A 27244-nucleotide genomic window follows, 5' to 3' on the forward strand; every position below is an offset into this window, starting at 1 on the left:
CTATTAGAATTTATCTGGTCCTATAAAAAAACTACATTATTGCGAAATAGGGGAGAAGGAGGATTAGGAGTTCCAGATCTTCAAGCATACTATCATGCAGCAAGATTAGCACAAATCATTCTATGGAATCATAATGAAAATTAATTAGCTTGGGTGAAATTAGAAATTATCAATTGAATAGAAATTGAAATTATCAACATCAGCCCGGTTTACCAGCTCCTTTAGACACCAAAAGAAAGATAGAATAACAGATTGATCAAAGTACATCTCAATTGCAGATACTATTAAAATAATGGGATAAACTACAATCTTAAATACCCTACAAAACTTTCCCTACCAAAAATAATTATTAATTTATAAAATGACCTTATAACATGAATGCCTGCAGGTCCAAGTTGATATTTAACCCTTACATGGACACATCCTGTGTGTCCATGTATGCGGTGTATTGCCTAACCTGCAAGTGCAATAAAATCTATGTAGGCAGGACTAAGAGGAAGGTAAAGCGCTGCATTTATGAACACATAGAGAATATAAAAATTGGCTATGAGAATCATAGTGTTTCGGAGCATTTTAAAACAGTACATGGTCAAAATGCTATAAGGTCATTTTATAAATTAATAATTCTTTTTGGTAGGGAAAGTTTTGTAGGGTATTTAAGGGGTGTATTTGTATTTGCATATTGAATAATGCTCCCTTGTGTTATTAATTGTTTTAGTTAATATTGTGTTGTTATTTAGTATGAGGTTCTCTTTTAAATTATTATGAATTATGTTTTAACTAACCATTCAAATGATAACATTATAGTATATTATGTCGCTGCCTGTCGTTTTAAATTTTCACATTGAATATTTGTTTTTATCCGATAAACCTGTGTTGTTTCTTTTTGGCATCTCCTCTGTATACTGTCAGCGTGATGCTCAGTAAAGACTTTACAAATGTGTGCCGCTGTCGGAAGTGTGAGTGCCGGTGACGTAGCGGGGTTTTTTGGACATCTGATTGGATACCCCCGTGAAAACGTCAAACCACGCCCTTTCCATTGAGGCCGGTCCGGATTGATATAATGGATTGGCCACACAGCAACCAATTGGAAGGGAGGACTAGGAATTTAAAGACACGCTCGGCATTTACGGGCATAACCACTTATCCTCTTGACAAAGTCTGCTTAGGGCGGACAAAACGCGTTGGAGGGGGCGGAGCTCTGGTGGTTCCTACGGAACAAGTGAATCAAAGCACCCAATCTGGTGTTGTGTACTGTGTTACACGTGAGCTTGACATTTGGATATCTGGACTTTTACTACAAACCCTGAATGGGAGACAGGCTTGTTATTATTTTAATCTTGTAAGTGTTTTTAACTGGTGTGTGTGCAATAAACTATACAAACGTCTACCTTGATATGGGCTTGCGCTTGTTTCTCCTTTCATAGAATTTGCTGTATAGAGAGTGTAGGTAACACACCTCTGAAAGCAGCTGCAGCCCGTGGATCAAGCATTAAGAACCTCCTGGCAATATCTGAATTTACACAGCCATCATTGGATATTATCTGACCCTCATCAATACTATTACCCTCAGTAGTGAGCCTGTGGAAGTGGTAATATTATTCCCTTGCTTATACTTGTTTATGGGTATAATATTCTTCTATCCTTAATCTTATTTTAATAACAATCTTTTATTTTATGTTTCCTAATAAGTGAATATTCAGTCCTGTATTTGTCCCTCCCCCACCTTCTTGCTATTATTGCGCTGTTCATACTTTGTTTTGGGTTTGATAAAAATGATGATATCATTTACCTAAAATGGCGAGTAAACAACCACGAGTGACCACTTTACTTCTATACTTTAATTTATTCTTTCTTTACTTCGCACTAATTTGATCTTTTTACTTTCTTTTTTCATTTATTCTACTTCTTAAAGAGTTTTTCTATCCTCAACAATAGATCTATGGATACATTACTATATGATAATATTTGCTAAACATGAAGGAATGTAAGGTGCAATTTGGACAATATATACATTATTATGTAAGAATTGCTGTTACAGTTTCTCTTTGTCCCTGTTTATCTAAGTAGATCTTTTGTTTCACATACCAGTGATTATATGTTATTATGTTAATAGAAGACTTTAATAAAAATATTTCAAAATAAAAAAAATACATGCGCTATAACAGATTGCACAATAACTCTTATGCAATGCTGCATGATGCTCTCAGAGCCGGTGTTCTGTCAAAAATAGCTACCTTGTCGAGATTAGCTACCTTGATGTGCGCATGCTCACAATTATGTAATTGCATTCCACAGATGTTTCAAACGAATCTTTGGAATGCAATTACGTAATTTTCAGCATGCGCACATCCTCGGGTAGCTAAACTCGACAGAGATGAAAATTAGTCTCCTATTTAATCTTAAAGCCGCGACGTCCATGTGCGCATGCGTAGTTTAAGCTGTTGGTAGCTAATTCCGACAGTGTCTTTTCTAATTCTGTTACCCAACATTAACATTTTTGTTTGCACCGTACATTTGCACATAACACTGTAAAATACTCTCATTAAACGCTTATTATTCACTCACAATACAAATAAATATTTAATGAGAATATTTTGACAGCACTATGTGCAAATGTACGATGCAACAAAAGTTTTAATATCTATGGACCTGTTGCGTACATGAGCAGTCAAAAGCCCTGCATAACAGAATTAGAAAAGACACTATCGGAATTCGCTACCATCAGCTTACATTACACATACGGGCATGGACATCACTGCTAGGAGACTAGTTTTCATCTCTGTTAAAATTAGTTACCCGAGGATGTGCACATGCTTATAATTACATAATTGCATTCCAAAGATTCTTTTGGAACATCTGTGGAATGCAATTATGTAATTGTGAGCATGCGCACATCAAGGTAGCTAATCTTGACAAGTCGCTATTTTAGACAACACCGGGAATATCAACCACCTTGAACAAGCAAGTGTTGGGGTAAAGCAGTGTTTCTCAATGGTGGCCCTCAAGTACCCCCAACAGACCAGGTTTTCATTATAGCTGAACTAGAGCACAGGTGAAATAATCAGCTTATCAGAAACCATGTTTACTAACCCGCTGTCACCCATCAGCTGAATATTTCACCTGTGCTCTAGTTCAGCTTTAATGAAAACCTGGCCTGTTAGGGGTATTTGAGGAATGCGGCTGAGAAACACTGGGGTTAAAAGGGACAGTCAATACAAAACTTTTGAATTTTTTATTCCTATGTAGTAGTTAATGTTGATTTAATCGTCCTTTAGCCCATGTTTAATGCATATCTAGTTTTCGTTAAAAATCACTTTTCATCCTCCGGCCGATCTGAAATGGCCGCCATAAACCCTCCTTTCCCTGACATCCTCCTCAGTGAAGGCTCTGTTTAAAAGAATCGCTCCATGTCGAGCAAGACGTTTCTTGCCAGTGCACCTATTTTGCACATGCGCATTGTATTTTTATCGTCAAGGGGGGCTTTAAAACCTGAGCGGAATTATTTTGTTTCGGGTTTTAAAAGCCCCACTTGACGATAAAAATACAATGCGCATGCGCAAAATACATGCACAAGCAAGAAATGTCTTGCTTGACATGGAGCAATTCTTTTCAAAAGAGCCTTAACTGAGGATGACGTCAGGGAAAGGAGGGGTCTGTCGGCCATTTCACATCAACCAGAGGATGAAAAGTGATTTTTAAATGAAAACTAGATATGCATTTTTACAGTATACTGTCCCTTTAAAGGGACAATCAACACAAAATGTGGAATTACGTATTCCTATGTAGTAGATAATGTTAATTTAATTCTCCTCTAGCCCATATTTAATGCATATCTAGTTTTCATTAAAAATCACTTTTCATCCTCTGGCAGATTTGAAATGGCCGTCAGACCCCCTCCTTTCCCTGACGTCATCCTCAGTGAAGGCTCTGTTGAAAAGAATCGCTCCATGTCAAGCAAGACGTTTCTTGCTTGTGCACGTATATTTGCGCATGCGCAATGTATTTTTATCGTCAAGGGGGGCTTTTAAAATCCGAAACAAAATAATCCTGCTCATGTTTTAAAAGCCCCCCTTGACGATAAAAATACAATGCGCATGTGCAAAATAGGCAAAACGTCTTGCTCGACATGAAACGATTCTTTTAAACAGAGCCATCACTGAGGATGACGTCAGGGAAAGGCCATTTCACATCGGCCATGTCTGACGGCCATTTCACATCGGCCAGAGGATGAAAAGTGATTTTTAATGAAAACTAGATATGCATTAAATATGGGCTAGAGGAGAATTAAATTAACATTATCTACTACATAAGAATAAGTAATTCCAAATTTTGTGTTGACTGTCCCTTTAAAAATGTTTTCCCTTAATGTGTTTCCAATTACTTTTTTTTACCAGCTGTAGAGTATAAAATGTATGAGATGGTTTATTTGTGTATATAAAATTAGCTGATTTTGTCTCTTGCTCTGGGAAAGACGCCAGGCCCTGACGGGCTTCCCACTGAATTCTATAGGATGCTCTCTGACCAAACTGCCCCGGTCCTCACCACCTTATTTGACCACTATTTTACGGGGCGCAGCGTCCCCCCTGTCAGCTTCTCTGCAGCTAATATTACAGTCATTCATAAAGTAGGTAAAGATCCCACACTCCCGGCGTCATACAGACCCATATCCCTTTTAAACGTTGATTATAAGCTGCTCACCAAACTCTTAGCGAACCGGTTAAAACACTTACTCCCCCACGTCCTACACTCAGATCAAACAGGTTTTACTCCCACTCGCTCCTCGGTCAAAAATATCCGCAAAGTCCTTCATGCAATATCATACTACTGGCAGGCTAAGCAAAAGGGAACTCTCTCGTCCCTTCCCTTGGCCTTCCTGCTGTCGCTTGACGCAGAGAAGGCCTTTGATATAGTGGAGTGGTCACATCTCTTCCACTCTATGGAGGTTTTTGGTATATCAGGACATTTCACTACTTTTCTCACTAACATATGCTCCCATCCGGTGGCATACCTGCTGATAAATAATCTTTATTCCCCCCAATCCCTCTTCATAGAGGAACACGCCAGGGATGCCCTCTCTCCCCACTGCTTTTTAATTTGGCACTAGAACCCTTGGCAGTACGCCTAAGAACTCTTTTCCCGGGGATACAACTTGCCTCCCATAAGCTTCAAATTGCCCTATATGCAGACGACATGTTACTTTTTATCTCCAACCCTCAGACACACGACCCAGTTATCCTAGATGCTATCGAACTGTTTGGACAGTTCTCGGGATATAAAATAAATGTTTCAAAATCTGAAATCTTATGGTTGCACCGAAGATATGACAACAATCCCAAGCAATACCCCTTTCGACCAGTAAATGATTATTTACTTACACATTTCGGCAAACCCGCAGAATTGGTATTCCCAAAACATATCTCCTCTGATCCAACAAATTAAAACAGAATTGACGGCATGGCAAAATATGCCACTATCTCTAATGGGTAGAGTCCACATTATCAAAATGATGATCCTCCCCAAAATGTTATACCCCATACAAATGCTCCCATTATTACTCTGACGAAAAGACATAGCCTTTTTAAATGCTACAATCAGAACCTTCCTGTGGAAAGGTGGTAAATCGCGTATTGGGGCACATAAACTGTATCTCCCCTACTCGCGGGGTGGATTAGGATTACCAAACTTATTGTATTACAACTGGGCCTCTCTGGCAAAACTGTCACTAGATTGGACACTAAATACCCAGCATTTCTCTAGTGTTCACTTAGAAGAGGCCTCATTGCCTCAAATATCCCCTGCTTTTCTCCCGCATGCCACTCTGTCAGAGTTGCCTACAAATATATTAAATCACCCAATGTTTCGGGACGTGCTCCTTGTGTGGAGATCTATGGCCAAGGCCCTTGGGTGGGACCCCGGTAGTACCAAATATCTCCCCCTGGTGGGGAATCCGAGATTCCAACCTGGCACATTATAGCCTGTCTTTCAGACTTGGAAGGCTTTGGGTGTCGATAATATAGATAAAATGCTAGATCACACGGCTAGGACAGTTTTACCATTCGATGAGTTATGCAGAAAATTCCTAATCCCTTACACCAACAGATTTGCCTACTTCCAGGCCAGACATTATATAAACCACATCTTACTGCACTGCGAGACATTTTGGTCCACTCCACCGTTAGCGCGCACCATCGCACAGTTTCAAGCTCACAATTACACTATCTCCTCAATTTATAGTGAACTAATAAACACCAAAGCCGCTACTATGCTACCACACCTTTTAGACACTTGGCGTAGGAAACTACCGATGATTTCCTCTGGAAGGACTATACTGGACAGTCTCACTCACACCTGGTCTGCGACTTTAGCTGCCGACCTTAGGGAGTCCCAAATACGGGTTATCTACCAGGACTACCTCACACCTAGCAGACTGAGTAAGTGGAGGGCAGACTTCTCAAATGTATGTGGAAAATGTTCTTACCCAAACCCGGACTTTCTGCATTATTTGTGGTACTGTCCTAAAATTCGTAGATATTGGAGCCAGGTGTCCTTCTGGCTCTCTAAGATCATGCACGCTCCTATCACACTCACCCCTACACAAGTGATATTCTTAGAGCAGCTAGTAGTTCCGAGACGAGATAAGAAACTTTTAGTTAATGTCATACTTCTGGCAAGAAAATGCATCTTTTGTAAATGGCTACATGCTGACTCTCCCTCTATCGGCTTCTTAAAGCAAATGTTACTGAAGTCTTTGATGTATGAACAATGTGATACCTTGTATGATGTTGACACCAGAGTAGCTCGCTTCATTCTGAAATGGAGACTCTTCTTAGAATCGCTAGATCTCCCCACTCAGAGGCAAAGGCTTTATCCGTTTAAAAATACGATATACATGTTAGAAGCGACCTTAAGGGGAGAGTGGAATATTTGGTAGAGGGACCCCATATGGGTGGTGCTTGGAGTGACATGGAGGATGTATAATAATTTGTGATGTATCATATTTATTTCATGCTGGACATGTAACCTGATATGCATAGCAAAGTTTGTTTTGTCTTTAATGTTTATATTTGTTTTCTATTCTTAAACTAAAGAGCACTCCACCCTAGGATAAATGTTCAACCTAGGGTGTCATATTTTCTAAAAAGTTAAGTTTTAAAAATTGTGAATAGGGTTCACTAGGTATTTATGGATAATGTCTCTTTTTTGTGAAATCTATTTTTGCAAGACAATTAGCCATTTGTGAAATATGACACTGTATCTTGAATATGGTTTTTGTATGCCTGTGAACCTCAATAAAAATTAAGTTTATTTAAAAAAAAAAAAATTAGCTGATTTTGTGTTTTGAAGCCACAACCTAATAAAATGGGTTGAGCTTGTAGGTATTTTCAGATCTCATTACTTTATCACATTGTGTACATATACCTGCTTATTTATCTTATATATCTGTCCATAAACCAATCACCAATACTTGGAAAGAACAATGAAAAATTAACATTTTATTACCTTATCTCTTCTATAACCCACTGGGAGTGTAATTTATTCTACTGGCTGTGTTAATACAGCTTGGCCTTGAGGCCAAAAACTTTCAGGATGGGTGGGGATACCACAGGCTAAATAAACGATTTCAAATGCCAATATAAGGGTAATGGGAATACTTGTAAACCATTTAATACACTCCAGCAGGGGAAGTGGATCATTGGGGACAAATTAAAGGAGAGAAAATGTTTGAGAAGCTGTCCTGGTCATCTCTGTTGAGGTTGGAACCCAGCCCACATTTAAAGTATACAAAAATAAGATTACATTTAGAAATAAAAGATGATATCATGGTCAAACTTCTAAGTGTTTTGCCATCTAATTATTGCATAATGAAATGTAGTTAGTAGCAGACGTCAGTTGTCAGCCTCTCTGATCTGTGAGCAATTCCTGATTTAATTTCGGAACTCATCACAAATTCCTCGGTAAAAGATACACAAACAAACTACTATTATGATGACAATGCAAATAGATGGGTAACATTTTATTTAAAGATGAATTTTCCTTAAACGATCGTTGAAATACATTACTGAGAAAAAAAATCAGAAAATAGCAGCAAGCGGGACACATTCTCATGTAAATGAACAAAGAGGGGCTGGTCAAAAGGAGGGAGGAGCTTGGGTTGGACCGTGTCAGGCGCAGGGGGCAGTCATTGAGCACGGGAAGAATATGTTTGTCAGATTAGCAAATTTTCAGTTACTATTTACTGCCCCACGCTTGCTGCACGCGCCTTCAGTCCTTGGCTGTAAAAGTCTCGGGAGATCGCTTACCTGCTGCAAGGTAGGCTCCAGCATGCTGAAATAACAGCACATCCTTGTCTTATTATAGATCACTTCCTGTTATGTAGTTTGTGTGTGTCTGATAAAAATGAAACTAAAGACAGAGCTCTTACCCAAACGTTACTTTATGTGTTTTTGTTTGTATGTGTATTACAAAGGGAAGAGTGGTTATCGATAATGAAATGTGGTGCGCAAAATATTGACTGAAAGCCAAATAGTAAGGGTGCAGGGAGTCCATGTTTCTAAGCTTTATAACCCCCACTTCTCTCTCTTTTATCACAATATCTTGGACGTGTAAAAAGGTACCACTTGATTTGTGGGGTTCTACAGTAATGAATTGGAGTTCATAGCACCCCAACCTCCACATAACTGTCATTTGGAGATGATAGGAGCATGTCTGTTATAGGCATCTTTATGTATGCTGTGTGTCCTGATGTCTGTGTGTGTTATGAAGGAAACAGTGAGGTATATGTTCTCTATATGTGGATGGATTGAGTGGTAAGTTCCCTGATGTTTCTGTATTTGAAGCGGAGGAAAGTAAGTGTCCTTACAGGGGGGTTAGCGGCTTCCTTTCTATACAGCTGGAGGGTGGGTTAGTGCCTTTAAAGGGACAGTCAACAACATTAACATTTTTATTGTTTACAAAGTTAGATAACGCCTTTACTACCCATTCCCCAGCTTTGCACAACTAACATTGTTATATTAATATACTTTATAACATTCAAACCTTTAAATTACTGCCAGTGGGTTGTGCACAACACAGCTAAAATTCAATAGATAATAAATAAAAAGTCATGTGAATAGGGTGCTGTCAAATGATGCTTAGGCCGAGTTCTACAAGCGAACTAGTACTCGCTTGGAGCGTTCTGTGAATACTTGCCAGTGAGACGCTGGCTATTCCCTCAGTGCTGATGACATTCCAGCGTGCTGGTAAAGCTAGGACTTTTCAGAGCAATCTTAGATGCTTGTAAACAATAATGTAAAAATGTAAAAAAAATCATGTCTATTTGTGAAAGGATAAATAGAAGCGTCTCACATATGAATTCTATAGGAGTACTCCATTATTGTGCAGCAACGTTTTTTCTAAGCTCCCTTACTTGTGATGTCTCCTAGCGCTCGTGCCCAGCGCTGGCTCTGAGCGCTTAACGAATGAGGCCATAGATACAAGGTAATCACAGAGGTTTAATTAAAGTTTATTAATATAACCATGTTGGCTGTGCAAAACTAGGGAATGGGTAATAAAGGGATTATTTATATATTTTTTTTAAATGTTGTTTCTTCTCCATCCGAGATGCCCCATGCCTACAGGCTTTTTTCTTTTCTTATTAGCTTATGTGGGGGCACAGCCAACCAGGAGGCAACCTGTTGCGGAATTCACTTTGTATAGAGCTTGCTCCCAGTATGCCTGAGTGCTCTATCAGCTTGCAAGAAGCTACTGAGCATAACAATTTACTGTATGAAGGCATCAACTATAGCGCATGAATTGTGCAGCAGATTGCCTCCTGGTTGCTTGCGCCACCAAAGCAGTTTAGAAGAAAAACTCTGTGGGGTGGGGGTGCCAAGAGGACCCCTTTCAGGAAGGTGAATAAAAGGTAAATTTAAAATTATAACCAAGCAATTCAAAATTGAAATCCACATGGATGCATTTCAATTTTGAAAAGAAGCATTTATATAATATACATGTATTAGCAAAAATGCTTCTAATAAAAGCTATAGCTGTTTCAAAAGTGTATTTAAATATGCACTGTGCACCCGCATTTTAAACATGGAACTTGCTCAGAGAGCCTAAGGTGCTTTTACCATCTGTTAAAGGGACACTGAACCCAAATTTTTCTTTCATGATTCAGATAGAGCGTGCAATTTTAAGCAACTTACTAATTTACTCCTATTATCAAATTGTCTTCGTTCTTTTGCTATCTTTATTTGAAAAAATAATGCATCTAAGCTTTTTTTGGGGGTTTAGAACTCTGGACAGCACTTTTTTATTGGTGGATGAATTTATCCACCAATCGGCAAGAACAACCCAGGTTGTTCACCAAAAATGGGCCGGCATCTAAACTTACATTCTTGCATTTCAAATAAAGATACCAAGAGAATGAAGACAATTTGATAATTGGAGTAAATTAGAAAGTTGCTTAAAATGTCATGCTCTATCTGAATCACGACAGAATTTTTTTTGGGTTCAGTGTCCCTTTAATGACTCAATTTGTTCATTGCTCACATGATAGAAACCCCACTGATGCTCTGAGGAGCTGCAGTATTTAAAATGCTGGTGCACTTATCTAGCTATGCTTCACATGCACGTGCAGAGAAAAATGTTGACACTAAAACAGTGATAACTTTTACAAGAAGCATTATTGCCAATACATGTATATTGCAAATATGTTTCTTATCAAAGATGTAATTCATCTATGTTCATTTAAATTTTGACCAGAATGTACCTTTTAAAGAGGCATTGCATACCTTAAACTATTTAGGGGTCAACAAATCTGTTAATATTTCGGAGCCAGACATAAGTTTAGGAACCAGACAGTGGTATCTGTATATAGATATATGGAAAATAACCCAAAAAGTTAGGAGCCAGAGGTAAAAATTCTAGGAGCCAGTGGCTCCCTGGCTACTGGGTTTATCAAGCCCTGATTTAGATATGGATGTTAACTTGTAGCTTTAAGAGCACATACTAATCGTGATATCAAATACACAGATCAGGTAGTAAACCATGAGTAGCTCTGAATAATCTGAGGCAAGTGGCACCAGAAATGTAAATATGTCACAGTGAGCCGTGAGCTGTATATTACACTGTGGTGGTATGGGAATTAAAATGTGAGAGATAAATGTGATGTGTTTTCATGAGAATTTTTTCATGTCTATCAGGAGGATAAGAACAGTATGTCTACTGGATTGAGTTATGAGGTGTATGATGTCTGTGTTTGAGGAGTGGGTAAGAGGTATGTGTCCTGATGTCTGTATATTGGGAGGTGGTAATAAGTTTGGGTTACAGTAATTCCTGTTTATTAGGATGAGGTGTACCCCTTGATGTAAATTTTGAGTTGACCGTGTTGAAATGTCTGTGACAGGCGCCACTTCAGATGTCAGAACATTATCGTTTGCTGGGATGATGTGTATAACTATTCTTAAAGGGACACTGTACCCAAATGTTTTCTTTCGTGATTCAGATAGAGCATGCCATTTTAAGCAACTTTCTAATTGACTCCTATTATCAAATGTTCTTCATTCTCTTTGTATCTTTATTTTAAATGCAAGAATGTAAGTTTAGATGCCGGCCCATTTTTGGTCAATAACCTGGGTTATTCTTGCTGATTGGTGGATAAATTCATCCACCAATAAAAAAGGGCTGTCCAGAGTCTGAACCAAAAAAGAAGCTTAGATGCCTTCTTTCAAATAAAGATAGCAAGTGAACAAAGAAAAATTGATAATAGGAGTAAATTAGAAAGTTGCTTAAAATTGCATGCTCTATCTGAATAATGAAAGAAAAAAAATTGGGTTCAGTGTCCCTTTAACAGACACCCTCTGCTTTTGGTACACAATGTGTTAATCAATTTGACAATCGCACATTTGTTCTGTAAAGTAGAGATGTCTGTGGGAAGCTGTGAATGGTGTCAACTGTTGTGTCCATGGCTGGTTTATGACTCTTTTGTTCTACTAAGTGGCTGATTGTTGTTTCATTGCACTGAACAATGAATTATTTTTCAAATTGATACAATTTCTCTGTTATTTTTTTCCCCACTAGTTTTACTCTATAGTGAGATATTTTGTCTTAAAGGGACATGAAACCCAACATTTTTCTTTTATGATTCAGATAGAGCATACGTTTTTAAACAACTTTCCAATTTACTTCTGTTATCACTTTTACTTCATTCTCTTCGTATCCTTTATTGAAGGAGCAGCAAAACACTACTGGGAGTTAGCTGAACACATTGATAGGCCGGTAACAGGTATATATGTGCAGCCACCAATCGGCAGCAAGCTCCCAGCTTCTGAGCCTAATTAGTTATGCTTTTCAACAAAAGATGCCAACAGAATAAAGCAAATGATATAATAGAAGTAAACTGAAAAGTTGTTTAAAATTATAGGCTCTGTCTGAAACAGGAAAACAAAATTTGTGTTTCATGTCCCTTTAAGGAAAATTATATTGTGTCCTTTAGTATGCTTGGTTTTTATTGATTCTGAAAAAAAAACCCAGTAACATGTCATAAGCAATATTTTAACAGTAGTTGTTTGTCTATAAGAAAGAAAGCAACTAAACTATGATGAGTTTGTCACCCAGGATACTGAGGAGCAAGCCGTACAATTGTTTAGGATTAATATTATATTTAGAAATATACATACCATTACTGTATATGAATGCAGACATATCATTTAAGGAACAGTGGCTCTCTGGCTCTTTAGGGATTTGTCAGGGTCCTGGTTTTAGAATAGTGATATTCACTATTAACTTATTTCTTCTTCTAGGTAGCAGACACTTTTAAGAAAACAAATCTAGTGTCTTCCATATTTTCCCAACGCATGATGTCTTCTCAAGCACCTGTGATGCAGAAGCTCCCTTTCTTAGTGGATGACCACACTGTGAGCACAGTTCGAGATTCTAAGATAATGGTTCTTCTGAGGGGTCTACCAGGCAGCGGTAAGACTACTCTTGCTAAGGAAATTGAGCAGAAATATAAGGACAACTCTCGTTTCCTCTCTGCTGATGACTACAACATCAAACCAGCTATAAGGTCTTCTGGTGGAGCAGAATACAAGAAACTGAACGAAGAACTGACTACTTGTTGTGAGAGGCGTGAAGCCAGCTTGCTTATCCTCGATGACACACACCATGATCGAGAACGCCTGGATGAGCTTTTCGACCTGGCCAACAAATACCACTTCACTGTGGTTGTACTGGAGTCCAAAACTCCATGGAGGTTGGACTGTGCACAACTAAAAGACAGGAACCACTGGAATCTGTCTTTGGAGGAACTCAAGAATTTGAGACCTACTCTGGAGAAAGAGCTCATCCCATTGTTTTTTGGATGGTTTGTAGCTAAGCGTGATGAGGATTCCCTAAGAAAGACAAGTCATGAGTTTTTGGAGCAGCTTGGAAATCTCAAAGCTTTTAAGAAGCGGTTGTCATCATGTATGTATTTTGGAGTATGTGGATGATATTTAATAAATGGTTAAAGAAAATATTTTATCGCAAACTTGTTTAAAGGTTAAGCTTATTATCCTGTGATCTTGGATAAGGAGAACATTATATCTTCGTTTTTATTTGTTCCTTTTCACTTTATTTTTAAGGATGTATGTTTTACAATATATAGTAGTACTAATATAATAAGAATAATGATTTGTATTAGCATTACAACAATCCATTCTAAACTTTGTTTCTAAAGCCCAAAATATTACATAGAACTGTTGTCAGCAATGCACATAATACTAATAGACTTCATAATTCTCCAAAAGTCCTTTTTTATAAATGCATATTATATTTCAGAAGTTAAGCACTGCATTGCAAAATAACTAAGTAAAAAACAGTCTTTATAAAGTCTATAACCATGTTAAACTCTAAATTTTTAGCAATGTTTGTTGATATCTTAGTGTGTGTTTGTTTTTGTTTTGTTTGAGGCCAGACGCCCGATTAGAAACCAGCTCTTGCATTCATCTAAGCATTCACTGTGTAGCATGTGGCTGAGTCAAGCAGACCACAAAAAAGATGTCCAAGAGGAAATGCTTTTTAAATGAATCCTGGGGTAAATGGACTAGTTGCTTAGAGCATTTGATCATTAAATGTCCAAAAACATTGAAGAAACTTTGATTTATGTAAACTTGCATGCATCAAAATGTGAATGTATATTGTATATAAACATGTAAAAGCTATTTTGCCTCTTTTTCCACAGCCAACAACACTGTACAGATTACAACTGGATATTTATTTAAAGGGACAGGCAACCAATTTTTTTTTTATTTTTTTTTTTAATCGGATAGATTATACCTTTTTAAACAATGTTCCAGTTTACTTCTATTATAAATGTTGATATAATTTATTAAAGGTGGCATATATTTGCAGCCACCAATCGGCAGCCTACCAAGGTTTACTTTTCAACAAAGGATACTAATTGAACTAAAAATTAGTTTACAGAAGTAAATTGGATTTTTTTTTTTACATTATATACTCTTATCTGAATTATGAAAAGAATTATGTTTCATGTCCCTTTAAGTCAGTTAATTTTGTATATGGTTTGTATTATAGAATAATGTATAGCATCAATGATAGGAGGTAACAAATATTGGTATGTGTTTTGAACCGACAGTAGTGATAATCCTGTAGTTTCCAATAGTATCTCTGTTTTAAAAAATAAAATATAATTTATTTATTTGAGGTCCACTGTGAATTTTATGGGTGCCAATTTTTTTAAAAATTTTTTTTTTAAATAAAGAGCCACGTTACAATGTTGTTGCTTTTTTGTTTTTTCACGTGGCCATAGAACAAATTTTTTTTAATTTATTACAAAAAATACCTATAAAAAATACTTTTTATATTTAATTCTACAGCAAGCGCTATGGAACATTATAGATTCCTCAGGTCTGACAACTCCATTAGCGCAGCTAGTAACTACTGCTTCATTGAAGGTAAATTGGGTGAAATATTAGATCCAGTCAATTTAAATACTCTGTCAATCTCAAGAATGAGGTAAAATAATCTTTATGGGAATGTTCACCTTAAAGTGATTTTTTTTTTTTTAAATGTATGATTTTAATGCCACCAAATCGTTTTGTAGTTGGTTGGTGAGCACCTCAATTATCTTTTTTTAATTTCCTGTTTCCCTTGTACAAAAACCGTGGGATGTCAAATGACACACAGCTTTCATGATTTGCATTGTATCAACTTTATACTCTAATATTGCTGTAAAAAATAAATACAAATGACCTAAGTTATGATGAATTTGGGGTTTACGGTGTTAATTTGTAGACATTAAAAAGATAGTAAAGACAAGATGCAGTTCTTTTTATTGTCCCCTGTTCCTTTGAATTATGAGGCAGCTATTTGAAAATAAAGATGGTTTAAAACTGTTCTAAATGTAAAACCATCTGTATATTGTTAAGGAGAGTAAAGGGCGTGCCTGCTTTTAACAGTAAAGTCAAATTGAAAGAATCTTGATTCAGATAGAACATGCACTTTTAATCTAATTTGATTCATTCTCTTGATATCCTTTTGTTGAAAAGCACATCTAGTCTCAGAAGCAGCAATTAACTTCTGGGAACTAGCTGCTGATTGGTGGCTACCTATATATGCCACTTGACATTGGCTCACCGAAAGTGTATAGCTAGCTCTCAGTAGTGCAATACTGATCCTTCTACAAAGGATACCAAGCAAATGATGCATAACTGATAATCAAAGTAAATTGGAAAGTTGTCTAAAACTGAATTCTCTATCTGAATTGTCAAATGAATTGTTTTAAATATGAGTAATAGGAAAAGCACTTGACATGTGCTGGTGTGTATAAGTCTAAAGTAATAATGTCACTATCTTACCTACAGTTGTCTCTGAAGACAAACATAAGTTGGATCTTGTGAAATACTTTTCCACTACACCCAACATCCTTCATTGCACAACCAAGTTCTGTGATTATGGAAAGGTACCAGGATCTGAGGAATATTCACAACTAGAGGTTAGTGGTAATATATACCAATTGGGGCATTACTGGGATGCTGCATTTTAAATTAAACAGATTATATACGTTTTTTAAATTAATTTTCCCATCTAGGCTTTAGTCTGCAGATAACAAAGCTAGCCATGGTCATATTGTTAGTATAACATTCACAGTTTTGCAGCTGTTATCAGTTAGACAATTAGGGAAAGATATGTAGCAAGGCATTTCTAAGAATTAGAACATCCTCAATTTTTAATTACATGAAAAGAAAGCAAAATAAAAAAAAATAAAAATAAAAAAAAAATGAAAGTATTTTGTAAAATGTGATATAACTAAATATTTTAAATATAATTGTATATGTAACTTTAAGGCCCAGTTGCACATTCCCTTGGTTCCAAAATCTAAATAAATATCTATTTAATGAAGGCCGGGAGATCTTCCCACTTCCCCACCTGCAGTATCTAAGGCCAAGGAAAATATCCAGATCTTCAGGGACTGCTCTAGCTCCACCTAGGACAAAGCCATGCTGCAGCTGCACCCACAAAATAACAAGTCCCCTAGACTTCTGTCCCTGAAAACCTCCCTGAAATGTTTAACCTAAAGTTGTTGTTGGGGGGAAAAAAAACAAAAAAACATTTCTTTTGCAAGATGTACCCAGTCCACGGTTTCATCCTTACTTGTGGGATATTATCCTTCCTTACAGGAAGTGGCAAAGAGAACACCCACAGCAGAGCTGTCTATATAGCCCCCCCTTAACTCCACCCCCCAGTCATTCTCTTTGCCGGCTCTAAGCAGGAAGGGTAAAGTGAAAGAGGTGATAAACTGTTGGTTTTTATTTTCTTCAAGCAAGAGTTTGTTATTTTAAAATGGTATCGGTGTGTACTATTTACTCTCAGGCAGGAGATGGATGAAGATTTCTGCCTGGAGGATGATGATCTTAGCATTTGTAACTAAGGTCCATTGCTGTTCCCACAGAAGCTGAGGAGTACAGGAAACTTCAGTGTGAGGAACGTTTTCATGCTATACAGCAGTGAGGTATGTTCAGTCATTTTTTCTGGAGAGACTGTGATATTTCAGAAAGGCTGACAGTATCCCCATGAGGGTAAGGGTAAGCAGTAATCCTAAACTTATAAAAAAAAAAAGAGGCATTACTAAGCTTGCATTAAGGGCTTATTGAAATTATGGTTGACACTGTTTGAATCATATGAACAAACGGTTGTGTGTACTGGGAGTGCTGTTAATAAGTTTTTGAGGGACAACTTTATTGAGGGTACACTTGGCTTTTTGGGGTTTTAGAACCCACATGGCTGGTTTAAACGCTTTGTGTGTTTTTGGGAGGCCTTAGAAACATCGAGTGAGATGGGCGGGGCCTAATTTCGCGCCTCAGTTGCACAGTTGTTTTCTCTTGACAAGCAGCAAGCTACAACACCGGAGGGTCCTGGTGAACTTTTTGGGCCAAAACGAAGCTTTAACCCCACATTTCCAATCCCTAAGAGCAGGTAGGCACCACAGCAGAGCTGTGGCAAGGTGCTGACAGGGTTTTTTTCCGGTTTTTGGCACTTTGTCAATCCGGTTTCCATATTTAAGGGTTAGATGGTTCATTTGCTTGTGGGGCAATCTTACTAAAGCTTATTGAATCTGCTGTAAAAAATTTGAAACGTTTGATGCATTTTTAAGCAGTTTTGCAGATCGTGTATGCCTTTTTTTTCTCTTAAAGGCACAGTTCCGTTTTTTAAAATTGTTTTTTCACTGAATAAAGTGTTTTCCAAGGGTGCTTGTCTCATTACTAGCCTGTTCAACATGTCTGACATTGAGGAAACTCCTTGTTCAATATGTTTAGAAGCCATTGTGGAACCCCCTCTTAGAATGTGTCCCACATGTACTGATATGTCTAAATTGCAAACAGCATATTTTGACATAAGAGTTTGGCGCTGGATGATTCTCAGACAGAAGGAAATCGGGTTATGCCATCTAGTTCTCCCCAAGTGTCACAACCAGTAACACCCGCACAAGTGACGCCAAGTACCTCTAGTGCGTCTAATTCTTTCACCTTGCAAGATATGGCCACAGTTATGAATTCTACCCTCACAGAGGTTTTATCTAAACTGCCTGGGTTGCAAGGGAAGCGCAGTAGCTCTGGGTTAAGAACAAATGCTGAGCCTTCTGACTCTTTAGTAGCCGTATCCGATGTACCCTCACAATGTTCTGAAGTAGGGGTGACGGATTTGCTGTCTGAGGGAGAGATTTCTGATTCAGGAAAGATGTTCCCTCAGACAGACTCGGATATGACAGCCTTTAAATTTAAGCTAGAACACCTCCGCTTGTTGCTCAGGGAGGTTTTAGAGACTCTGGATGATTGTGACCCTATTGTAGTTCCAGAGAAATTGTGTAAAATGGACAAATATTTAGAGGTTCCTGTCTACACTGATGTTTTTCGGGCCCTAAGAGGATTTCGGACATTGTTACTAAGGAGTGGGATAGACCAGGTATTCCGTTCGCTCCCCCTCCTACCTTTAAGAAGATGTTTCCCATATCCGACACCATGCGGGACTCGTGGCAGTCCCTAAGGTGGAGGGAGCTGTTTCTACTCTAGCTAAGTGTACAACTATACCTATTGAGGACAGTTGTGCTTTCAAAGATCCTATGGATAAAAAATTAGAGGGTCTCCTAAAGAAAATTTTTGTTCATCAGGGTTTTCTTCTCCAACCTATAGCGTGCATTGTTCCTGTAACCACTGCAGCTGCCTTTTGGTTCGAGGCTCTGGAAGAGGCTCTTCAGGTGGAGACCCCATTAGATGATATTCTTGATAGAATTAGGGCTCTTTAAGCTAGCTAATTCTTTCATTACAGATGCCGCTTTTTAACTGGCTAAATTAGCGGCAAAGAATTCAGGTTTTGCCATTTTAGCGCACAGAGCGTTATGGCTTAAGTCCTGGTCGGCTGATGTGTCATCAAAATCTAAGCTTTTGACCATCCCGTTCAAGGGTAAGACCCTATTCAGGCCTGAACTGAAAGAGATTATTTCAGATATCACTGGAGGGAAAGGTCATGCCCTCCCTCAGGATAAGACAAATAAGATGAGGACCAAACAAAATAATTTTTGTTCCTTTCGAAACTTCAAAGGTGGCTCCGCTTCCTCTTCCCCTGCTACAAGGCAAGAGGGGAACTTTGCTCAATCCAAGTCCGTCTGGTGACCTAACCAGGCTTGGAACAAAGGTAAACAGGCCAAGAAGCCTGCTGCTGCCACCAAGACAGCATGAAGGGGTAGCCCCCGATCCGGGAGCGGATCTAGTAGGGGGCAGACTTTCTCTCTTTGATCAGGCTTGGGCAAGAGACGTTCAGGACTCCTGGGCTTTAGAAATCGTAACCCTGGGATACCTTCTAGATTTCAAGGATTCTTCTCCAAGGGGGAGATTTCATCTTTCCCAATTGTCTGCAAACCAGACAAAAAGAGAGGCGTTCTTAGGCTGTGTAGAAGACCTACATACCATGGGAGTGTTCCGAAAGCAGAACAAGGGCAAGGGTTTTACTCCAATCTGTTTGTGGTTCCCAAAAAGGAGGGAACCTTCAGACCAATCTTAGATCTCAAGATCCTAAACCAATTCCTCAGAGTCCCATCCTTCAAGATGAGACCATTCGGACAATTTTACCAATGATCCAGGAGGGTCAATATATGACCACCGTGGACTTAAAGGATGCGTATCTACACATCCCTATTCACAGAGATCATCACCAGTTCCTCAGGTTCGCCTTTCTGGACAGGCATTACCAATTTTTGGCTCTTCCCTTCGGGTTGGCCACTGCTCCCAGAATTTTCACAAAGGTGCTAGGGTCACTTCTGGCGGTCCTAAGGCCGCGGGGCATAGCAGTGGCCCTTATCTAGACGATATCTTAATTCAAGCGTTGACTTTCCAACTAGCCAAGTCTCACACGGACATCGTGTTGGCCTTTCTAAGATGGGTGGAAGGTGAGCGTAAAAAAGAGTTCTCTTTCCCCTCTCACGAGTTTCATTCCTAGGGAGTCTGATAGACTTGGTGGACATGAAAATATTTCTGACGGAGGTCAGGAACTCAAAAATTTTAACCACCTGCCGAGCTCTTTATTCCATGCCTCGGCCGTCAGTGGCGCAGTGTATGGAAGTAATCGGACTAATGGTAGTGGCAATGGACATAGTGGAATGGGGATTATGCAGATTTATCTTCTCAGATAAATCTGGATCAGGAGACCAGAGATTCTCTTCTTTGGTGGTTGTCACAGGATAACCTGTCCCAGGGAATGTGTTTCCGCAGGCCAGTGTGGGTTATAGTGACGACAGACGCCAGCCTACTGGGCTGGGGTGCAGTCTGGAATTCCCTGAAAGCAAAGGGTTTGTGGACTCAGGAGGAGGCCCTCCTACCGATAAATATTCTAGAACTGAGAGCGATATTCAATGCTCTTCAGGCGTCAATCATCAGATTTCAGTCGTACAACATCACGACTGTGGCTTATATCAATCATCAGGGGGGAACAAAGAGTTCCCTGGCGATGATAGGAGTTTCCAGAATAATCCGATGGGCAGAGACTCACTCTTGCCATCTATCGGCAATCTATATCCCAGGGGTAGAGAACTGGGAGGCGGATTTTCTAAGTTGTCAGATTTTTCACCCGGGGAGTGGGAACTCCATCCCGAGGTGTTTGCTCAACTGGTTCAGCTAAGGGGCACACCAGAAATGGATCTGATGGCGTCTCGTCAGAACGCCAAACTTCCTTGTTACGGGTCCAGGTCAAGGGATCCTCAGGCAGTACTGATAGATGCTCTAGCAGTACCCTGGTCGTTCAACCTGGCTTATGTGTTTCCACCATTCCCTCTTCTTCCGCGTCTGATTGCCAGAATCAAACCGGAGAGAGCTTTGGTGATTTTGATAGCACCTGCGTGGCCACGCAGGACTTGGTGGACATGTCATCTCTGCCACCATGGACTCTGCCACTGAGACAGGACCTTTTGATTCAAGGTCCGTTCAAGCATCCAAATCTAATTTCTCTGCAGCTGACTGCTTGGAGATTGATTTTATCAAAGCGGGGTTTCTCTGAGTCGGTCATAGATACCTTGATTCAGGCTCGAAAGCCTGTCACCAGGAAAATGTATCATAAGATATGGCGTAAATATCTTTATTGGTGCAAATCCAAAGGTTACTCATGGAGTAAGATCAGGATTCCTAGGATTTTGGCCTTTCTCCAAGAAGGATTGGAGAAGGGATTGTCAGCTAGTTCCTTAAAAGGACAGATATCTGCTTTGTCTATTCTATTGCACAAGCGTCTGGCAGATGTCCCAGACATTCAGGAGTTCTGTCAGGCTTTAGCTAGAATCAAGCCTGTGTTTAAACCTGTTGCTCCGCCATGGAGTTTGAATTTAGTTCTTAAAGTTCTTCAAGGGGTTCCGTTTGAACCCATGCATTCCATAGATATTAAGCTTCTATCTTGGAAAGTTCTGTTTCTAGTTGCTATCTCTTCAGCTCGAAGAGTTTCTGAACTATCTGCATTACAATGCGACTCACCTTATCTGGTTTTCCATGCTGATAAGGTGGTTTTGCGTACCAAACCTGGATTCTTTCCTAAGGTTGTTACTAACAGGAATATCAATCAGGAAATTGTTGTTCCTTCTCTGTGTCCTAATCCTTCTTCTAAGAAGGAACGTCTGTTGCACAACTTGGACGTGGTTCGTGCTTTGAAGTTTTATTTGCAAGCAACCAAAGATTTCCGTCAAACATCTTCTTTGTTTGTCTATTCTGCAAAGCGTAGAGGTCAAAAGGCTACGGCTACCTTTCTTTCCTTTTGGCTGAAAAGCATCATCTGTTTGGCATATGAGACTGCTGGACAGCAGCCTCTCGACAGGATTACAGCTCACTCTACTAGAGCGGTGGCTTCCACATGGGCTTTTAAAAATGATGCTTCTGTTGAACAAATTTGTAAGGCTGCGACTTGGTCTTCGCTTCATACATTTTCCAAATTTTACAAATTTGATACTTTTGCTTCTTCGGAGGCTATTTTTGGGAAAAAGGTTGTGCAAGCAGTGGTGCCTTCCGTTTAGGTTCCTGTCTTGTCCCTCCCTTCATCCGTGTCCTAAAGCTTTGGTATTGGTATCCCACAAGTAAGGATGAAACCGTGGACTCGGTACATCTTGCAAAAGAAAACAAAATTGATGCTTACCTGATAAATTTCTTTCTTTTACGATGTACCGAGTCCACGGCCCGCCCTGTCTATTCAAGACAGATAGTATTTTTTTTTTTTATTGAAAACTTCAGTCACCTCTGCACCTTTATAGTTTCTCCTTTTTCTTCCTAAGCCTTCGGTCGAATGACTGGGGGGGTGGAGTTAAGGGGGGAGCTATATAGACAGCTCTGCTGTGGGTGTTCTCTTTGCCACTTCCTGTAAGGAAGGACAATATCCCACAAGTAAGGATGAAACCGTGGAAGAAAGAAATTTATCAGGTAAGCATAAATTTTGTTTTTTAAATTGTGCTCCTTCGTATGCATGACAGTTTAGCATGGTCTCTCTGCTGGCGTTGAGAGCTGCGCTATAAAAAACACAAGCCCCATTAAAAGACAGGGTACGTAGCTGGTCGTTAACATTTTTCTTTTACAATATTAACCCCTTTATGTGTAGTAATAAAAGCTTGAAATTATGCTTTCATTTTTGTTCATTTTTCCTGTAATTTAACTTTGAAAATTGTGAGCTTTTCAGTTCACTGAGTTTCTATAAATTAATGGTTGCTACCAAGTGTGCAAATGATGGCTGTATTGAATGTAGCAATGTCAAAGGGAGTTTAACCCTGGTAAATAAAATTACTTTAAAGGGACATAATACTCATATGCTAAATCACTTGAAAGTGATGTAGCATAACTGTAAAAAGCTGACCAGAAAATTTCACCTGAGCATCTCTATGTAAAAAAAGGAAGATAGTGCTGTGTAAGGCCTAGATTTGGAGTTCGGCGGTAGCCGTCAAAACCAGCGTTAGAGGCTCCTAACGCTGGTTTTGGCCGCCCGCTGGTATTTGGAGTCAGTGATTAAAGGGTCTAACGCTCACTTTTCAGCCGCGACTTTTCCATACCGCAGATCCCCTTACGTCAATTGCGTATCCTATCTTTTCAATGGGATCTTTCTAACGCCGGTATTTAGAGTCGTTTCTGAAGTGAGCGTTAGAGCTCTAACGACAAAATTCCAGCCGCCTGAAAATAGCAGGAGTTAAGAGCTTTCTGGCTAACGCCGGTTCATAAAGCTCTTAACTACTGTACCCTAAAGTACACTAACACCCATAAACTACCTATGTACCCCTAAACCGAGCTCCCCCCACATCGCCGCCACTCGATTAAAATTTTTAACCCCTAATCTTCCGACCGCAAAGCGCCGCCACCTACGTTATCCCTATGTACCCCTAATCTGCTACCCCTAACACCGCCGACCCCTATATTATATTAACCCCTAATCTGCCCCCCTCAACGTCGCCGACACCTGCCTACACTTATTAACCCCTAATCTGCCGAGCGGACCTGAGCGCTACTATAATAAAGTTATTAACCCCTAACCCGCCTCACTAACCCTATCATAAATAGTATTAACCCCTAATCTGCCCTCCCTAACATCGCCGACACCTACCTTCAATTATTAACCCCTAATCTGACGACCGGAGCTCACCGCTATTCTAATAAATTGATTAACCCCTAAAGCTAAGTCTAACCCTAACACTAACACCCCCCTAACTTAAATATAATTTACATCTAACGAAATTAATTAACTCTTATTAAATAAATGATTCCTATTTAAAGCTAAATACTTACCTGTAAAATAAATCCTAATATAGCTACAATATAAATTATAATTATATTATAGCTATTTTAGGATTAATATTTATTTTACAGGCAACTTGGTATTTATTTTAACTAGGTACAATAGCTATTAAATAGTTAAGAACTATTTAATAGCTACCTAGTTAAAATAATAACAAATTTACCTGTAAAATAAATCCTAACCTAAGATATAATTAAACCTAACACTACCCTATCAATAAAATAATTAAATAAACTACCTACAATTACCTACAATTAACCTAACACTACACTATCAATAAATTAATTAAACACAATTGCTAAAAAAAAATACAATTAAATTAGCTAAAGTATAAAAAAGAACTAAGTTACAAAAAATAAAAAAATATTTACAAACATAAGAAAAATATTACAACAATTTTAAACTAATTACACCTACTCTAAGCCCCCTAATAAAATAACAAAGCCCCCCAAAATAAAAAAATTCCCTACCCTATTCTAAATTAAAAAAGTTACAAGCTCTTTTACCTTACCAGCCCTGAACAGAGCCCTTTGCGGGGCATGCCCCAAGAATTTCAGCTCTTTTGCCTGTAAAAGAATAAATACAATACCCCCCCCAACATTACAACCCACCACCCACATACCCCTAATCTAACCCAAACCCCCCTTAAATAAACCTAACACTAAGCCCCTGAAGATCTTCCTACCTTGTCTTCACCATACCAGGTTCACTGATCCGTCCTGGCTCCAACATCTTCATCCAACCCAAGCGGGGGTTGGCGATCCATCATCCGGTGCTGAAGAGGTCCAGAAGAGGCTCCAAAGTCTTCCTCCTATCCGGCAAGAAGAGGACATCCGGACCGGCAAACATCTTCTCCAAGCGGCATCTTCGATCTTCTTCCAGCCGGTGCGGAGCGGGTCCATCTTGAAGCAGGCGACGCGGATCCATCCTCTTCTTCCGTTGTCTCCCGACGAATGACGGTTCCTTTAAGGGACGTCATCCAAGATGGCGTCCCTCGAATTCCGATTGGCTGATAGGATTCTATCAGCCAATCGGAATTAAGGTAGGAATTTTCTGATTGGCTGATGGAATCAGCCAATCAGAATCAAGTTCAATCCGATTGGCTGATCCAATCAGCCAATCAGATTGAGCTCGCATTCTATCAGCCAATCGGAATTCGAGGGACGCCATCTTGGATGACGTCCCTTAAAGGAACCGTCATTCGTCGGGAGACAACGGAAGAAGAGGATGGATCCGCGTCGCCTGCTTCAAGATGGACCCGCTCCGCACCGGATGGAAGAAGATCGAAGATGCCGCTTGGAGAAGATGTTTGCCGGTCCGGATGTTCTCTTCTTGCCGGATAGGAGGAAGACTTTGGAGCCTCTTCTGGACCTCTTCAGCACCGGATGATGGATCGCCAACCCCCGCTTGGGTTGGATGAAGATGTTGGAGCCAGGACGGATCGGTGAACCTGGTATGGTGAAGACAAGGTAGGAAGATCTTCAGGGGCTTAGTGTTAGGTTTATTTAAGGGGGGTTTGGGTTAGATTAGGGGTATGTGGGTGGTGGGTTGTAATGTTGGGGGGGGGGGTATTGTATTTATTCTTTTACAGGCAAAAGAGCTGAAATTCTTGGGGCATGCCCCGCAAAGGGCCCTGTTCAGGGCTGGTAAGGTAAAAGAGCTTGTAACTTTTTTAATTTAGAATAGGGTAGGGAATTTTTTATTTTGGGGGGCTTTGTTATTTTATTAGGGGGCTTAGAGTAGGTGTAATTAGTTTAAAATTGTTGTAATATTTTTCTTATGTTTGTAAATATTTTTTTATTTTTTGTAACTTAGTTCTTTTTTATTTTTTGTACTTTAGCTAGTTTATTTAATTATATTTTTTTTTAGCAATTGTGTTTAATTAATTTATTGATAGTGTAGTGTTAGGTTAATTGTAGGTAATTGTAGGTAGTTTATTTAATTATTTTATTGATAGGGTAGTGTTAGGTTTAATTATATCTTAGGTTAGGATTTATTTTACAGGTAAATTTGTTATTATTTTAACTAGGTAGCTATTAAATAGTTCTTAACTATTTAATAGCTATTGTACCTAGTTAAAATAAATACCAAGTTGCCTGTAAAATAAATATTAATCCTAAAATAGCTATAATATAATTATAATTTATATTGTAGCTATATTAGGATTTATTTTACAGGTAAGTATTTAGCTTTAAATAGGAATCATTTATTTAATAAGAGTTAATTAATTTCGTTAGATGTAAATTATATTTAAGTTAGGGGGGTGTTAGTGTTAGGGTTAGACTTAGCTTTAGGGGTTAATCAATTTATTAGAATAGCGGTGAGCTCCGGTCGTCAGATTAGGGGTTAATAATTGAAGGTAGGTGTCGGCGATGTTAGGGAGGGCAGATTAGGGGTTAATACTATTTATGATAGGGTTAGGGGTTAATAACTTTATTATAGTAGCGCTCAGGTCCGCTCGGCAGATTAGGGGTTAATAAGTGTAGGCAGGTGTCGGCGACGTTGAGGGGGGCAGATTAGGGGTTAATAAATATAATATAGGGGTCGGCGGTGTTAGGGGTAGCAGATTAGGGGTACATAGGGATAACGTAGGTGGCGGCGCTTTGCGGTCGGAAGATTAGGGGTTAATTTAAGTAGCTGGCGGCGACGTTGTGGGGGGCAGGTTAGGGGTTAATAAATGTAATACAGGGGTCGGCGGGGTTAGGGGCAGCAGATTAGGGGTACATAAGTATAACGTAGGTGGCGGCAGTTTACGGAGCGGCAGATTAGGGGTTAAAAAAAATATGCAGGTGTCAGCGATAGCGGGGGCGGCAGATTAGGGGTTAATAAGTGTAAGGCTAGGGGTGTTTAGACTCGGGGTACATGTTAGTGTGTTAGGTGCAGACGTAGGAAGTGTTTCCCCATAGGAAACAATGGGGCTGCGTTAGGAGCTGAACACTGCTTTTTTGCAGGTGTTAGGTTTTTTTTCAGCTCAAACAGTCCCATTGTTTCCTATGGGGGAATCGTGCACGAGCACGTTTTTGAGGCTGGCCGCGTCCGTAAGCACCGCTGGTATCGAGAGTTGCATTTGCGGTAAAAATGCTCTACGCTCCTTTTTTGGAGCCTAACGCAGCATTTGTTTGAACTCTCGATACCAGAGTTAATTTTATGGTGCGGCCAGAAAAAAGCCCGCGAAGCGTTAACAGCCCTTTTACCGCCAAACTCCAAATCTAGGCCTAAGCATTTAATACTTCAGCTGCAAGCTGAGAAGGAAAAAAAAATAGCTCATCAGTGCTGAGGTAATGCTTTGCCTTTGCGGTGATCTCATGAGATTTCATGGAACTTACGTTAAACTTAATAGGACAATGACATGACTGTACCTGCACATGACAGATGCACACTCCCTAACAATATTGGGACAAGCATCCTGATTGACTACTATGGGCTAGATTTATTAAAGCCCTACGGCTGCAAGTTCTCA

The 27244-nt window shown here is 39.3% G+C and overlaps 1 protein-coding gene across 1 annotated transcript in view; it reads left to right on the plus strand.

Annotated features, from left to right (window-relative positions):
- The first annotated feature begins 8183 nt into the window (after positions 1 to 8183).
- CNP (2',3'-cyclic nucleotide 3' phosphodiesterase) overlaps positions 8184 to 27244 on the plus strand; it is a 50380-nt gene continuing 31319 nt past the window's right edge. The window contains exons 1-3 of the mRNA XM_053698925.1: positions 8184 to 8313; positions 12786 to 13449; positions 15849 to 15979. Coding sequence (XP_053554900.1) covers positions 8203 to 8313; positions 12786 to 13449; positions 15849 to 15979 — 906 coding nt within the window. The 5' untranslated portion in view covers positions 8184 to 8202. The remainder of the gene's footprint in view (positions 8314 to 12785; positions 13450 to 15848; positions 15980 to 27244) is intronic.

The sequence above is a fragment of the Bombina bombina genome, chromosome 1 (genome assembly GCF_027579735.1).
Source record: "Bombina bombina isolate aBomBom1 chromosome 1, aBomBom1.pri, whole genome shotgun sequence".
Lineage (NCBI taxonomy): Eukaryota > Metazoa > Chordata > Amphibia > Anura > Bombinatoridae > Bombina > Bombina bombina.